Source organism: Mesoplodon bidens (assembly GCF_964165515.1).
Source record: "Mesoplodon bidens genome assembly, chromosome: 4".
Classification (NCBI taxonomy): domain Eukaryota; kingdom Metazoa; phylum Chordata; class Mammalia; order Artiodactyla; family Ziphiidae; genus Mesoplodon; species Mesoplodon bidens.
In genome coordinates this window covers 112162964-112177293 of record NC_138160.1, presented here as the reverse complement: position 1 = coordinate 112177293, position 14330 = coordinate 112162964, and the positions used below count along the sequence as shown (strand labels likewise).

Sequence of the window (14330 nt, the reverse complement as noted above, 5' to 3'; positions counted from 1 at the left end):
GGGTTTCCTGAGAATGGTGCTTTGTGGGACGGTGGGGAATCAAACCCCAGCACGTAGGCCCACCCCAAAGAGCCAAACGGTCTCTGGGCTTCAAGGCCCCAGCCCGTTCCAGTGAGATCAGCAAGCCCACGCCACGGTCAGCCCCAGGCTCTGGGCTCCAGGCTGCTGGCCCGCAGCAGGGGGCTGTCTGGGATGGAGCCACACTCACCACCACAGCGGGAAGCACAGCACCCCCGGCACCGTCAGCGCCAGCAGAAGCATCCGCCAGTCTCTGATGAAGTAAGCAAACAGCGGCAGCAGCATGTAGCCAACTGCAAAAAATGTGCACACGCCTAACGTAGAGAATATAATACGAACTGACTTGCCAAGAATTTCTGTTCCTGTTCAAAACAAGGGAGGAGTATTAGCATTTTAACTCACTTTAATATTTGCTTTTTACATCATTACCTGGCAGTTAGAGTTTAAAACATAACCACTTAGAAAAGGGAAAAGGTGTTTGCCTCATGGCCCAGAGCAGGAGTGGTCAGGGTGGAGGAAGGTGGGACGTGACCCAAGACTTACCACCTCATAGAAGGATGAGTTTTCATGAGATTTTAAAGGAGCCACAGATTTTCTTTTTTTAAAGGCTTCCTCATGTCATAGGAACATCACGCCCAGACCTAAGAGGTAAACTCTTCTGAGGATGCCACATTTCCAAAGTAAGAGCCCTGGGGTAAGGAGCAGAAAGGGTGTCCCAGGAGACCAGGGCGGGGGGTGGGGGGGCTCTTCTGAGGGCGAGTGGATTATGGGGCATTCAGCCTTTCCCACAATTCTCCACTGTAAATAAGCAGACACGGGTCTCTCGGAAACAGTGGAGAGTTCAGTTACTGAGTTGTGTTAGGACACCTTTAGCAACCCTTGAGCCCTGAGAAATGATAAAAAGGATCCAGCTGGCTCTGGAGGTGCACAGAGCAGAGCCCCAGCACCCAGGACTGAATTCCGCTGCAGCTACACTGTGCCCAGGGCTCAGCCCCAGGCAGTCACAGTCCATACAGCCCAATGAAAGACAAGAAGAAGCTGCTCTTCCCGCCTGGCAGGAGGCAGCCCTGGAGCTATCCACGCACAGAAGGAGCTCACAGAGCTTTCCCAGAACACCACAAAGGTCCAAGACTGCTTGGCATCCGGCCCTGTTCTGGGAAAGGCTCCTGCTCTGCTCAGCACCACACTGGATCGCTCAGCCCCACTTCTTCCAGAGATGTTGCCTGCTCCTTGGAGTGCTTGATTTGAGACAGGGAGTCCAAGAACAAGCTCCTTCTGTTGTCACAAAACTCCAGGCCCTTTACCCAGAGTTCACTCTTGGTCTTCTGCCCCAGGGCAGAGATCTGGCCAATGACAACAGCTCCGTCTTTTGTTTGAGATCTGCCCACCACTACCGAGAAGTAGCCCAGAAATTACAAAATAGATCATTCGAAGGTCATTCAGGCTTGGCTTTCAAGAGAGAGTTTTTCAATCGTGTTTAGATGCCCTGAACCCAGGCTAAGGAATTAAGGGTCAATTCTAGAGAAGCAGTAAAATTACTACTTCTGTTGGTTTTCCTTTCTCACCTCCTACCTGTTCCTGTCCTCACCTCTCTTCTTCTTCACTCAGCATAACTGAAGATGTGCCAGTGGTTCCCTCTTGAACAGCCATTTCTAAAAGCCAGACTGATAGAAATGGCCAGGATTGTGTACCCCTCACAACCTGGACTGCAGACAACAGCCCTAACCACCCAGGGCATTTCTCAGCCTCTAAGCTCATTTCCAGGAATAGGGCCAGACTTCTTTCAGGATCGGGAGTGTTGTTTCCAGATCTTTTCTTACCCCATTAATGACCTTCCTACCACTCCATAAGAAGACTCACCATGCCATGGTTTCTAAACACTTCGGCTGTGATTATTATTACATGAGAATGAATAGGGGGTGATTTATTCCTAAGTAGAGATCCAGAGGTGAAGCAGCAGAGGATGTGACTGTGGAAAAGAGAAAGTGCCCAGGACCAAGTGAGAATCTTGTAGACTCATGAGGCCAAGGGAGCTCCCTCACACTTCCATGACCCTGATGAGAGAAGAGAGAGAAGTTACACCACTGGATTCTTGGATAATCTCCCTCTCTAAGCTTGGATCTCAGGCCAGAACAGAGTTGTTCTAACTTTGCAGAGTACCCATGGGGGACAGAAGCTTCATAAATCTACCCCTCTGCCTTTCTGTGGAGCAACACAGATGGCACAAACCTGAATAGCTCCTTGTTAGCACGACTTCCTGCTCACTGACCTTTTAGACAATCACCCTGCCTTGAACACCATCATCATCATCTTCATCATCATCTTCATAGCTAGCAGTGTTTTGAGTAGGCACTTCGAGCCAGGTTCCAGACTGAGTGTTTACATATATTATCTCTTTGAATCTTCACAACAATTATATATAAGAACTAATATTACTTCTATTTTACACATTATCAGCTGAGACTTAAAGAGTTGAAGCAAACTGCCTAAATTCACACATATGTACTAAGTGGGACAGCCAGGTTTTAAGCCTGATCAGTATGACCTGTGGATACTGTCCAGGAAAAAAAATTACCTGGGAGCAAAGCCTTGGCCCTGTCAAGCAGTCCTTCAACTGAGGTCCTAGTGGAGACATGTGGGAGATGGCTGAGGCCACACCTGCCTTTTAGAAGTTAGGATTTGTGTTTTCCCCACCTGGGCTGGTTTTTGAACTCACTAGAGGCCAACCAGACCCCTCTGAGGGACACTGGGAGAGGAGTCCTGTTTCCTGAAGACGTTTCACGGCCTGCAGGTGCCAGAAACTCCATGTGTTCAGTTGGCAGTGAGATAGGTGACTGGTGATTTCTGGCTCCGCTGACTGGGGATCCTTGTCCTGGCCTCCTTTACCTCCTAGGTTTTTACTCCTAGGACAAAGCCCACTTGGTCTTGGTCTGGTTGGGCCTCTGAGTATCACTTGGGAGTGAGACTCTGACATCTAAGCCAAAGAGGCATGTCTTGGCCAGGAGTGTTTGCCCACTGCCTGTCACCACCACCAGAATCTGAGCACTTTCTCCAAGAGGGAGTGACTCAGAGAGTGCCAGGCTTACTACCATGTTGATCAGGGCCCTTCTGTGGTAGTCAGCCCAGGAACCACTGGATCCATTTCACTTGGAGGCAGGACCTGCCACTCCATGAATGACCAACAGAGGTCTGCAGACCCCAGCTCAAGAAACAAGACTGTGGTGCAGTTGCCAGGATATGGGGTAGGACCCAAGGGCCCTAGGATAGGAGTGGCCTCCATTAGTCATGTGCAGAGCCTGGGCTCCCTGATGCTCATTTGCTACTAGAGTGACTTTGATAAGTCCTACTTCATGGAGCTATTATTATGAGGCCTGAGATAATGTAGATAAAGGGCCTAGCCAAGTGTCTGGCATGTGGTAGGTACTCAGGAATAATTAATTCTTTCATCCTGGTCAAACAGTTGACATGTGCCAGATGTCAGGGGAATGTTGGAAAGTACAGTGCCTTTGACCAAGAGACCCGGTGGAAGACAGCAGAACCTCTCTTTGCTCCCAGGAAAATACTCTGAATTCTCATCAAAACAGCAGACATTCCCTTGCTTCCTCTCTCTCCTCTACAAACTTTCACAGATCATTCTAGTTAAAAGTAACCTTTCCTATTTCTGCATATGCCCAGAAAATTTAAAGGAGCTCCTCCCAACACTCCTAGGCCATGACCCACGTTCTCTATAACAACTGCAATGGCTGCCTCTGCCGACCAGATGTGAGCCCCTTGAGGACAGACAGGAGGGAGTCCTTCCTCCTCCCTGGGTCCCCCCGGTTCTTCCCTCACACAGTCCAGTGCAAACAAGGGCTGCCGGCAAATTTCAGCATCTTTTTAATGTATTTATATCCCACCTCATCCCTTGAAGGTTTTGAGGTAGCTTATAATTTGAAAAAAATAAAATAATGGTAACGTTAAAGTAAAATACAAAGAAAGGTGAAAAGCTATGCCTTGGAGAAAAGAACAAAAATATGTAATGGATCACTTTGGAAAACGGTCTGGCAGTTCCTTAAATGGTAAAACATAAAATTCCCACCTGACCCAGCAAGTCCACTCCTAGGTACATACCCAAGAGAACTGAAAACAGATCCACAAAAAACTTGTACTCAAATGTTGATAGCAACATTCTCCAAATTGGTCAGAGAGTGGAAACAACCCAGTTGTCCATCAGCTGATGAAGAGATGAACAAAATGTGGCATCTCCATACAATGGAATACTGAGTCATGCTACAACATGGACCAACCTTGAAAACATTAAGTGAAGGAAGTCAGTCACAAAGGCCACATATTGTATGATTCTGTTTATCAGAAACATCCAGAATAGACAAATCCACACAGACAGAAAGTAGATTAGTGGTTGCCAGGGGCTGGGGAGAGAGGAGTGTGGGGGAGTGACTGCTAATGGCAGGTGATGACAGTGTTCTGGAGTTTGGTAGAGTTGATGATTGTACAACTGTGTGAATACACTGATAACCACTGAATTATACACCTTTAAAGAGTTAACATTATGGTATTCAAACGATATCTCCATGAAAAAACTGTGTGGCTGGGCTTCCCTGGTGGCACAGTGGTTGAGAGTCCGCCTGCCGATGCAGGGGACACGGGTTCGTGCCCCTGTCCGGGAAGATCCCACATGCCGCAGAGCGGCTGGGCCCGTGAGCCATGGCCGCTGAGCCTGCGCGTCCGGAGCCTGTGCTCCGCAATGGGAGAGGCCACAACAGTGAGAGGCTCTCGTACCACAAAAAAAAAAAAAAAAAAAAAACAAACCTGTGTGGCTGATAAAGGCTGCATAGTTGATACAGCCTGAGCTTCCGGGTAGCCAAAGTTATAAAGGAAGATGCCATCAGTTATGTACTTATCAAAAGGAAGAATACATTTAGACCTCAGAGGAAGCAGAACTTTAAACAGTTCAGTATGCTGGAACAAATATTGCAGAGGAGGTTGATGTTAGAAATACTGGGAAAATACTGAATTAATGGATCAGGAGGAGACAAAATAAATTCAAGCAGCTGGTTATGAGAGATAAAGGAGGATGCCGCTGGCATTTCACCCAGAGGCTGTGGACAGGTCAAAGGCGTTATTTCTGGGAAACAGTAGGAGATTGAGGGGGAGCTAGACTGTGGGTAGGGCCAGTGGCCTTGGTCCTGAGTGGTCAGTTCCTCCTGAACAAGCCTCATTCTGGCAGCTCCCTCACTTCCAGGTGTATCCACGTTCTGTTCCTTTAAGTAGCACCATTCCTTCCTTTCTTTTTCTTGTCTCCTGTTACTCTGGCAGGCTTTATAATTGTTAAAAAGCAGAGCAAGGAGAGGATCCATTTTCGCATTGCTTTGAGAGTGGGAGTGATTCAGCTTCCTGAATTAATGTTAAGACCCCTAAAATGGGAGATTATCACCACAGACTCTTGCCAACCCTTCCCTAGAGCCAGAGGGCAAAAGGGAAGGCCCAGACAGAACGCAGACCAGATCCAAAGCTTAGGTTTCTTTTAGTTAAATAAAACCCAGAATTTGACTATGCTAGTCCTGGAACACCAGAGAGCACTGCTGTACTGCCAGAAGTCAGCCTCCGCCGAGTCTGCCCCACCCCACCCTACCCCAGGCGCTGACGAGCAAGTCTGGCTGCTCCAGGGGGCAGGTTGGTTCTCAGTGACACTCTGAAACGTTCAGGCCTGAGAGCCCAGTATAAGGAGGCTCATACCAGTGCACAAAAGTCAGCAGTTTCCTGCAGAGCCCAGTAGAGTAACACTATAGCCAGGGAGGCTCCCAGAGCACCCTACCACAGCCCTGGACCAGGCTGATGGGGAGCCTGCTATACCCAGTGTCCCACCCACTGATCTGGCTTGTACATCTAGGCTCTGACTGATCTTACAGATCTTACTTTCCCCTTGGCTTTCTCACTCGTCTCATCATGGGGAGTAGGGAGGGAAGTTGGTTGTAGTGTCAAGGTCAGCTGGGCAGGGACTTTCTTGCAGGAGGCTTGGGGTGGGCTCTCCTGGCCGCATCCACTCACACTGGGGAGGCTCCATGGCTCCAGAGGCACCCTTTGCCCCTGGAAAGGCAGGTCTCAATGCTGCCATTCAGCAGGACCTAGGGGATGCCGTGCATGGCACAGACGCCACCTGGCTCCTGATTCCAATGACAGGGCTTCTCTGGCTTCACTATTACCTTGTGCCCTTCCATTTCAGGTGATTCTTTAGGTCCTCCTAAAGGGCTCTGCTGGCGTCAGGCAGATTCCTCTGTTTAGTCTCTGGTATGTTCTGGCCCAAGCAAAGCTACCCATTGGGCTTTCCAGGTATAGGGCGGTCATCAAAAGGAACATGGAATCTGCAGGGTTTAAACCATGAGAACAACAGGCTCTGCTGTGTCCAAGAGCCCTGTGTCCTTGGGGCCATCAGGCATCAGGAGGTATAACTTCTGTCCTGAATTCCTCGCATCTCCAGTTTCCAGTACCACTGGCTGGAAGCTTTCTGGGTCCTCTCCTCAAATGACCCTCTTTAAGAAAATCTTGCTCCCCTCCTTCCCTCTGCAGGGAGGAGAGAGGCCCCATCCTGCTGGGGCCTGCTGAAGAGGGTGCTTCCGCTGGGGCCCTGTGGCTTCAGCATACCCTCCCCTCCTCCCTCTTCAGACACTGAGGCTGGGCCTGTGGAGAGGGGCTCTTTACAAATGATTAGAGGAGTGGAATTTGAACAGCTCCATCTTGGCAACGTGACAGGGTGTACACATCCTCAACTAAGAGAACACAGGATCTCAAAAGCCAATGAGTCATCCAGAATCTCAAACGTGACCAGAATCATCTTACTAGATTCAGACTTTTGAGACAAGAAGAATCATTAGACTTACATTAAAGGGGCACTATTGGTAATTACGCTGTGACAATAGGGACAAACTGGGACAGACAACAAGGAAATCTGATCACACTGGAGATTATGGGAATTGGTGTCTATTATCCCAGATGTGCCCCCATCTCCCTTTCTCTCACCTGCTCACAGGGAGCAGGTAAGCTCAGAGAGCCTGCTGGGGACTCACTCCGGCGGATGACCCTTATCAACCTGCCCGGAGCTCACCCTGCTGCCTCCCAGTAAAAGCTGGTAAAGGCCCTGGGGGCCTCCTCACGACCTTTAGCTTGTGAGTCCCCCTCATGCAGCCTGATATTCCAGAAGCAAGGGTGCTGCTAGGAGATAGGACTGCTCTCAGCAGTAAGGCTTGTCCTGCATGCAGCTGATATGCTCTGGGGGTGGGCTCTGACTTAGGGGTGAGGCCAGATCTGCCCAACGATGGCTGGCTGGCACTGGACTCCTGTCTGCACGTGCCTCCTCCACCTGTGTACTGGGCACACCAACTACCCTAAGTACCTCCATGGGCCACGCCCAGCTGCCAGGAACACTCTTTAGCCCCAGCCCAGGCAGAAACCTCAAGCTTTCATAGCTCAGATCAAAGACACCCCTAGGCTGTCTCTCCCTCAAGATACCCTCCTCTGTCCCTCTCACGAGCCCTGTGCTCCTGAAATGTGTCTCAGTTATTACCTGGCTGGTTCTTACCAGCTGCAGCTCTTCTTCATTGTCACATTTCAGGGCCCAGCACAGAGCTGGCTCCCTGTGCATGCCTGTCTTGCCTGTGATGCATCAAAGCACCTGTGGCTAGAGCCTCCACCACCAGCACATATATCCCCGAGGCTGATCACATTTTGGAAGCACAGCCCATGAGATGAGGTGCTTCCTTCTGTGCTAAGAGCACTGCCTGTGCCCTCTCCAGTGGTCCCCTCTTCCTAGGCCTCTCAGAGGGTTGTAAGGAGTCCTGTGGGTCAGAAGCCATTCCTACCTAGTATGAAGGCCACCACATAGTTGGAGATCTGGCCCATGCCGACGATGACAAATAACATGGTGAACATCTCCCAGTTGATGGAAAAAATCTGCAGGAAGCTGAAGCCAGTCTGCACAGCCATGGTTGCGAAGAGGATGGTCTTTCTGCCAAACCTGTAGAGTACAGCACAGGACAAGACATGGCCCATGAAGTTCACAGCAGCACTGTCATCAGGGCATGTGGAAACTCTGAGTCAGGCATTGCTGCAGACTTTGTTTTTCTCAGGGCTGTGACAGGCTTTCTTCCTGTCACATCCTCCCAGGCTCTTCCTTGGTGAGGCCTCAGGCATCCATCTGCCCAGGAGGTAACTTATGAGATTCTGAGCCTCCTGTAGAGGCACCATATCTCAAAAGCACAGAGCAGCTTATGCCAAGGACCATGTGGAAATCTACTCTTTAGAAGGAGTCATAGGTAGAAGCTGCCACCATATTTCTGGAATGTGAGTACAATACAGATTGCAGATACATCTAATATCAACAACATGAGAATTCTGTCAATCCAGAACCAAGAGTCCTTCTATGTCAGTGGTTTCCAACCTTGGCTGCTCCCGGAATCAAGAGAGCTTTAAAAAATACCGGTGCCAGCACCTGCCTTCCAACATGCTTATCGTCTGGATGTAGACAATTGGATGCAGTTTGGGTATTGGGACTTAAAAATATTTCCCAGGTGACTCTACTGTGCATCCCAAATTGGGAACCACTGCTCTATGGAAAGTGTAGCTTCCAGCAACGTCCATTAATGACACTATAGTTGGCTTAAGTCTTTTTTTTTTTATAAGAGTTTTAATTTGACTTTCTGATAGTGTCCAATGGCTAGAAGGGAACACAGGTATGAGCAGAACAGTCTCCCACCCCATCTTCCAAACTCAGTTCTCAGTCTGTTGGGTCTGGGGTCCCATTGGGCTTCATGACTGGGGAAGGGACAGCCACTCCTCTGGGAAGCCTTCCCTAGCACTGCCATTGAGCACTCCCACCTCCCTGCTCTGGTACCCAAGAACATTCAAGGGCCAGTGAGGGCATATCTCCCAGAGCTGCAATGCTGTCTCCTCCTGACTGTGTGCCCCAGAAGGCCCAGAACCAGCCTGGGTCAGCTCTGTGGCCCCAGTGTCCAGCCAGGGGCCTAAGCCACAGCAGAGGTGGGTGCACTGTTAGGGAAGGTACTCCCCGAGTCTGGCCCTGACTCTGGCTTATGGCTGGTTGTGGATAGATCACAAGGCATCCAAGAGCTAGGGGTGGGGTGGGGAGGCAGCAGTGTATATTTGCGAGGAGTTTGGTGATATAAGGGCTCCACTCTTCAATGGGTCCCCGCAAGGGGCTGAGGGCAGAGGACAGAGGGGACATCATGGTTCCTCCTGTCACTCACTTGGTGGCCTAAGGGGCCTCCCTTTCTCTGGGTGAAAATACCCTAAATTCAGTCCAACCCCAAGACAGGCAGTGAATTGACAATCACCCTTCCTCCCGCCCAGTGCCCTTACCTGTCTGACAGCTGCCCAGACACAAAGGAACCGAGGAGCACGCCTACGAAGAACAGGGAGGTAGTAAGGGGCGTCTTCCAATCATCCTCACACACCAGACTCCACTGCCAGGGAAAACGTGAAGTGTGAGCCCAGTGCTCCAGCCCAGCTCCAAGGGCATAGCATGGCAGCCAGGCAGGCTCTCCTCCCCTGTGCCAGGCTGTCACTTTTATGCAAAGGGCATAGGCCTCGCAGCCCTGGGGTTGACTCCTGACGCTACCATTTACTGGGGCAAGTCACTGTCCTGCCTGAGGCTCACCCTCCTCTTCCGAAAGGGAGGGTGATACCTCTGGCCCTGCTTACATCGTGTATTGAGAAGTGAGCTGAGGCATGGCTTTGACTGGCTACCCCTCAGCTGTGAAGCGGTATGAAGCAAAGATGCCATTTCTGCTTCAGAAGGCATCCCTGCATGGAGGGAAGGTGTTTGAAATGCCTGCAGGGCAGGGTAGAGGGCATGGTCACACGATCCAGTTGTAAAAGATTCCTCTACTTTGTTGAAAAGTGCACGTGGTCCCCAGGGGCCTGTGATTATATTTTCTGAACAGAATCCTCCAGAGAACCCTGTGCTCCCTGGTCCACTTATACCGTAGGCCACACTTAGGGCCTGATCCGGGGCTCCACTGTGCTAGGGGTGGGGTTCCCACCCCTCTCCAGTGCTCCTTATCTCCCCTCTGCACTCCTCCACCCTCCTTCCCATGCAGCCCTCACAGAAGTGCGTCCCTCCCATTCCCCAGGGCCCGTGGGCTCTGGTAGCCCTAGCAAGTCCCTGCTTGTGGACCCATAGAATGAGAGTCTGAGGCAGAGTTTCAGTTTCCAGCTCTTAAGTCAATTCAGCAAAATCTCAAGGGGAGGCTGCAGAAATTTCAGTGTGTTCAGTGAGCTTTCATTAATTAAAAAACAAGCAGGTGCTGCCAATAAGTATTTCGGGGCTGTGGTCATGGTGTTGCCGTGTGTGGCAAGATGATCCAGACTATAGGAAAAATCCCCTGCCTCCCACCCAATCCCAGCCCCACTCAGCAGTGGTGCTGCTCCCATGACATTCCCAAAGCAATTTAGATCTTAATCCTCACAACTTCCCTGAAATAGATTTATAAATGAGTTCACATATTTATATCATGTCCCATCTGCAGCAGAGAGAGGCCATTTATAAGGATACATACAAGAGAAATGTGTACAACAAAAAGCTAAGGGAATCCGGGCAAATGAAAATCTCAGGGGAGGAGGGGTTACAAAATAACCAAGCCAGGGGTAAGACTGACCTCTGGCTGTCCTGCCCAAAGGCCTGTCTGCTTGCCAGGGAAGCCCTGAAATCTGGCTTTGAATATCCCAGCAGCTCAGCTCTCAGGATCATGGTGTGCAAAGTGATAAACTCATTCTGCAAAAGCTCAGTTTTTCTGAGTCCTGAGACCTGAAAGAAGCCTCTCCTATATACTTCCTTCCACAAAGGGGCCACTCTGTGATGTTGAGGATAATGTCTTTGAGAACACCCCCATCCTGGAGACAATAACAAGATTCATAAATCTGCCTCTGCTTGTTCTCACAATGCTGGTTACAGTGGGACGCCCAAGCACAGCTCTGCAGAAGAAAAACAACGTGGACCAGAAACTCTGCTCTCTACCCCTCAGGCACAACTGAGGATAAGTCTGAAACCACACCCAGAGTAGTGTTGCTTCAACTGGGGTACCTGAATAGGCTTCAGTGGAAAGGGCACAAACCCTCCAAAACTGTATGGCCAGATTCATGTGCCCTGCCAGGCCACAGGTCAGAAGGGGTAGACAAGACACGTACCTGAATCAATGACCACCCACTTCTAAAACATCACTCGCCAAAGTGTCAGAAAAGATCTTGGGATCTGCCCCAACACACAAAGAGGTTAGTGATTGCGGCCCCAGCGCCTCATGATGTGGAGCATAACCCATTTTGCAGAAGAGTAAACTTAGGCTCTGAGACTGGTGTTTGCCTGAAGTCATAGCAAGTAAATACCAACTTGGGCCTCAGAACTTAACCTTGTACCCATGTCCCGCTTTGGACAAGAATTCCAAAGGCCAGACAAAACGAGTTTATTACGCCCTACACTTCTTCAAGGAATGTGACACCAGGACTAGGGGCAGAAGATCTCCCCCACACCACAGCCTTTAGACATGGACAGAGCCAAGAAAATCCCAAGTTTGGTAGGGGTGTTAACATGTCCATTATCAACCATCACCATTCCATCTGCAGTCAAGCAGAAAAGCTCTTCCAAAGATAATGTGCTCTCCTTTGTGTTTTTAAAAATATTTTTCTGTCAGGACATTGCCTTTGGGCAGGATAGATAGCACTTAGAGAAAGAAAGGAGAGAGGAAGGCTGTTAGATGTGGAGCCAGGCATTGCATGAGCAAAGGTAGTAAACAGGACTGGCTACCTAATTTGCAGGCCCAGTGCAAACTGAAAATGCAGGACCCCTTGTTCAAAAATGATTAAGAATTTCAAGACGTCGGGACTTCCCTGGTGGCGCAGTGGTTAAGAATCCGTCTCCCAGTGCACGGGACACGGGTTCGAGCCCTGGTCCGGGAAGATCCCACATGCCGCGGAGCAGCTAAGTCCGTGTGCCACAGCTACTGAGCCTGCGTTCTAGAGCCCACGTGCTGCAACTACTGAAGCCCACGTGCCTAGAGCCCGTGCTCCACAAAGAGAGAAGCCACTGCAATGAGAAGCCCGTGCATCGCAACAAAGAGTAGCCCCCAGTCGCTGCAACCAGAGAAAGCCCATGCACAGCAACGAAGACCCAACACAGCCAAAAAGAAATGAATAAATTTATTTAAAAAAATTCAAGACGTCAATAGCAGAGCATTAAAACCAAGTGTGGGGTCCTGTGTGACTGCATGGGTTGATGACCATGAAGCTGGCCCTGGTATTGGGTCAAGCCTAGTCTCTTTGGGGAATGGAGCAAGGAAAGGAGTTCTGAATTGGGTGCTGAGAAAGGTGAGGTGAGGGCCAGCTCCCCATTGCTCTCCTACTGGAGGCCATGAGGCCATGGTTCTAGGTCCCCCTTCCTTCCCTGAAGAGGGGCCCGAGAAGCCCTGTCAACACCATGCAGGGAGATCCTGTTCACACCTGGCAGGGGAAGGCAGCTGCACCTCATGGCTACTTATGGTTGGTTCCAGGGCTGGGTTCCCTCTTGGGGAATTACTGTACCCAGAGAGTCTTTTCAAAAGCTGCAAGAGACCTCGTAATAGGACAAGATTGGCAGATAAAGTTTTGGCTGCGGCTCATGGAACTGGGGTCCAATAAATCAGATGCCAGCCTGTAGGGGGTGCTGTTTTCTCCACGGGGCTATTCTTAAGGAGGCCAGGCCCTGCCTGCCCCAGTCCCTTGGGGTTTCTAGGGCTGTGTCTTGGGGCCTCAATAGCCAGGTCCCAGGGAACTCCCTGTGGTTAACAATGACATGGCAGGACCAGTGGGAGACAGTCTTTTCCTTGATGAGACAGAACTGTCCCGTGGGTCTCTGTACATGTGTGTACACACATGCACATACAAACATACATACATACACACAGTCAGCTCAGAGGCTAATGGCTGATGGCCTGGTGAGGAACTGCCTGGCATCGCTCTGGAGCTGTGCTTTAAGGTCAAATACTACCATTACTGAAACATAACCCACATTCCCACACACACCATAGACAAAGAGTAGAATGTCCCAAACTGTGCCGGGTTGAGGCACTGGATGTGCTCTCACAGGATTACTGTGTCTGTCTCATCCTCAAGGTCTTAGACCAATGTTCTCTAACAGAGCAGAGTAAGCTCCATTTGGCTGGGCCATCTAGCCTTCAGCTCTGCTTTAAAAAACAAAAAACCACATCACAAGGTAATAGGGGATGTGAGGTCACTCTTGGCCTAGAAGAATATGCGTCTCATGCCCTCAACAGTAATAATAATAGGAAGGACAAGTACAGTGTACTGTGTGCTCACTGTGTGCCTTGTATTACTCATGGGATCTCAAAGTTGCCATGTGAAATGGGTATTCTCTTTATCCCCATTTTACAAATGAGTTAATGAAGGCATAGGGCAATGAAATGACTAGCCTGAGTTCTAGTGGATTGGTAAAAGGAATTGCTTAGCCATTTATTCAACCATCACTGAGCACATGCTCTGGGCCAGACTGTGTATGGGGCACAAAGCAGACATGGTCACTGCCTCCACAAAGCTCAAGGTCAAGCATACTTTTCAGGACAGACCAGGTGTGCACATGTGCATGCATGAGCCCAGCCATCCGGGGTGGGGTGGGCTTTGTTCTGGGCCACTGTGCTCTCTGGCTAGAGAGGAAAAGAGGCACCCCCTGCTCAACCTTCTCCAGATGGACAGAGTTCTAAAACCTGAACACATTCATATAATCATTCTAGATAACTAATGCATGTACAAGGCTAGGCACGTGGTAGATGCTTAACAAATTGTCGATGAATGAATGTTGAACAATTAGGAGTAATGGAAAATTAGTTTGGAAATGTGTGGTATCACACACTGTCTTTTTTTAAAAATTTACATTTATTTATTTATTTTTGGCTGCATTGGGTCTTTGTTGCTGCGTGCGGGCTTTCTCTAGTTGCAGCAAACAGGGGTTACTCTTCGTCCCAGTGTGCGGGCTTCTCATTGCTGTGGCTTCTCTTATTGCAGAGCACGGGCTCTAGGAGGGTGGGCTTCAGTAGTTGTGGCACGCGGGCTCAGTAGTTGTGGTTCATGGGCTCTAGAGCACAGGCTCAGTAGTTGTGGCGCACGGGCTTAGTTGCTCCACAGCATGTGGGATCTTCCCGGACCAGGGCTTGAACCTGTGTCCTCTGCATTGGCAGGCAGATTTTTAACCACTGCGCCACCAGGGAAGTCCCTCACACACTGTCCTTTGAAAATCACCCTCAACCTTGAACTCT

The 14330-nt window shown here is 49.9% G+C and overlaps 1 protein-coding gene across 2 annotated transcripts in view; it reads right to left on the bottom strand.

Annotated features, from left to right (window-relative positions):
* Positions 1–14330, bottom strand: part of SLC22A4 (solute carrier family 22 member 4) — a 49230-nt gene that overhangs the window by 23724 nt on the left and 11176 nt on the right. Inside the window, exons 2-4 of one of the 2 annotated variants that reach the window (XM_081233406.1) lie at positions 9391–9494; positions 7875–8029; positions 209–380 (exon numbers count right to left, since the gene is read on the bottom strand). In XM_081233406.1, the coding sequence (XP_081089532.1) occupies positions 209–380; positions 7875–8029; positions 9391–9494 (431 nt within the window). The remainder of the gene's footprint in view (positions 1–208; positions 381–7874; positions 8030–9390; positions 9495–14330) is intronic. The other variant, XM_081233407.1, reaches the window with a different exon arrangement.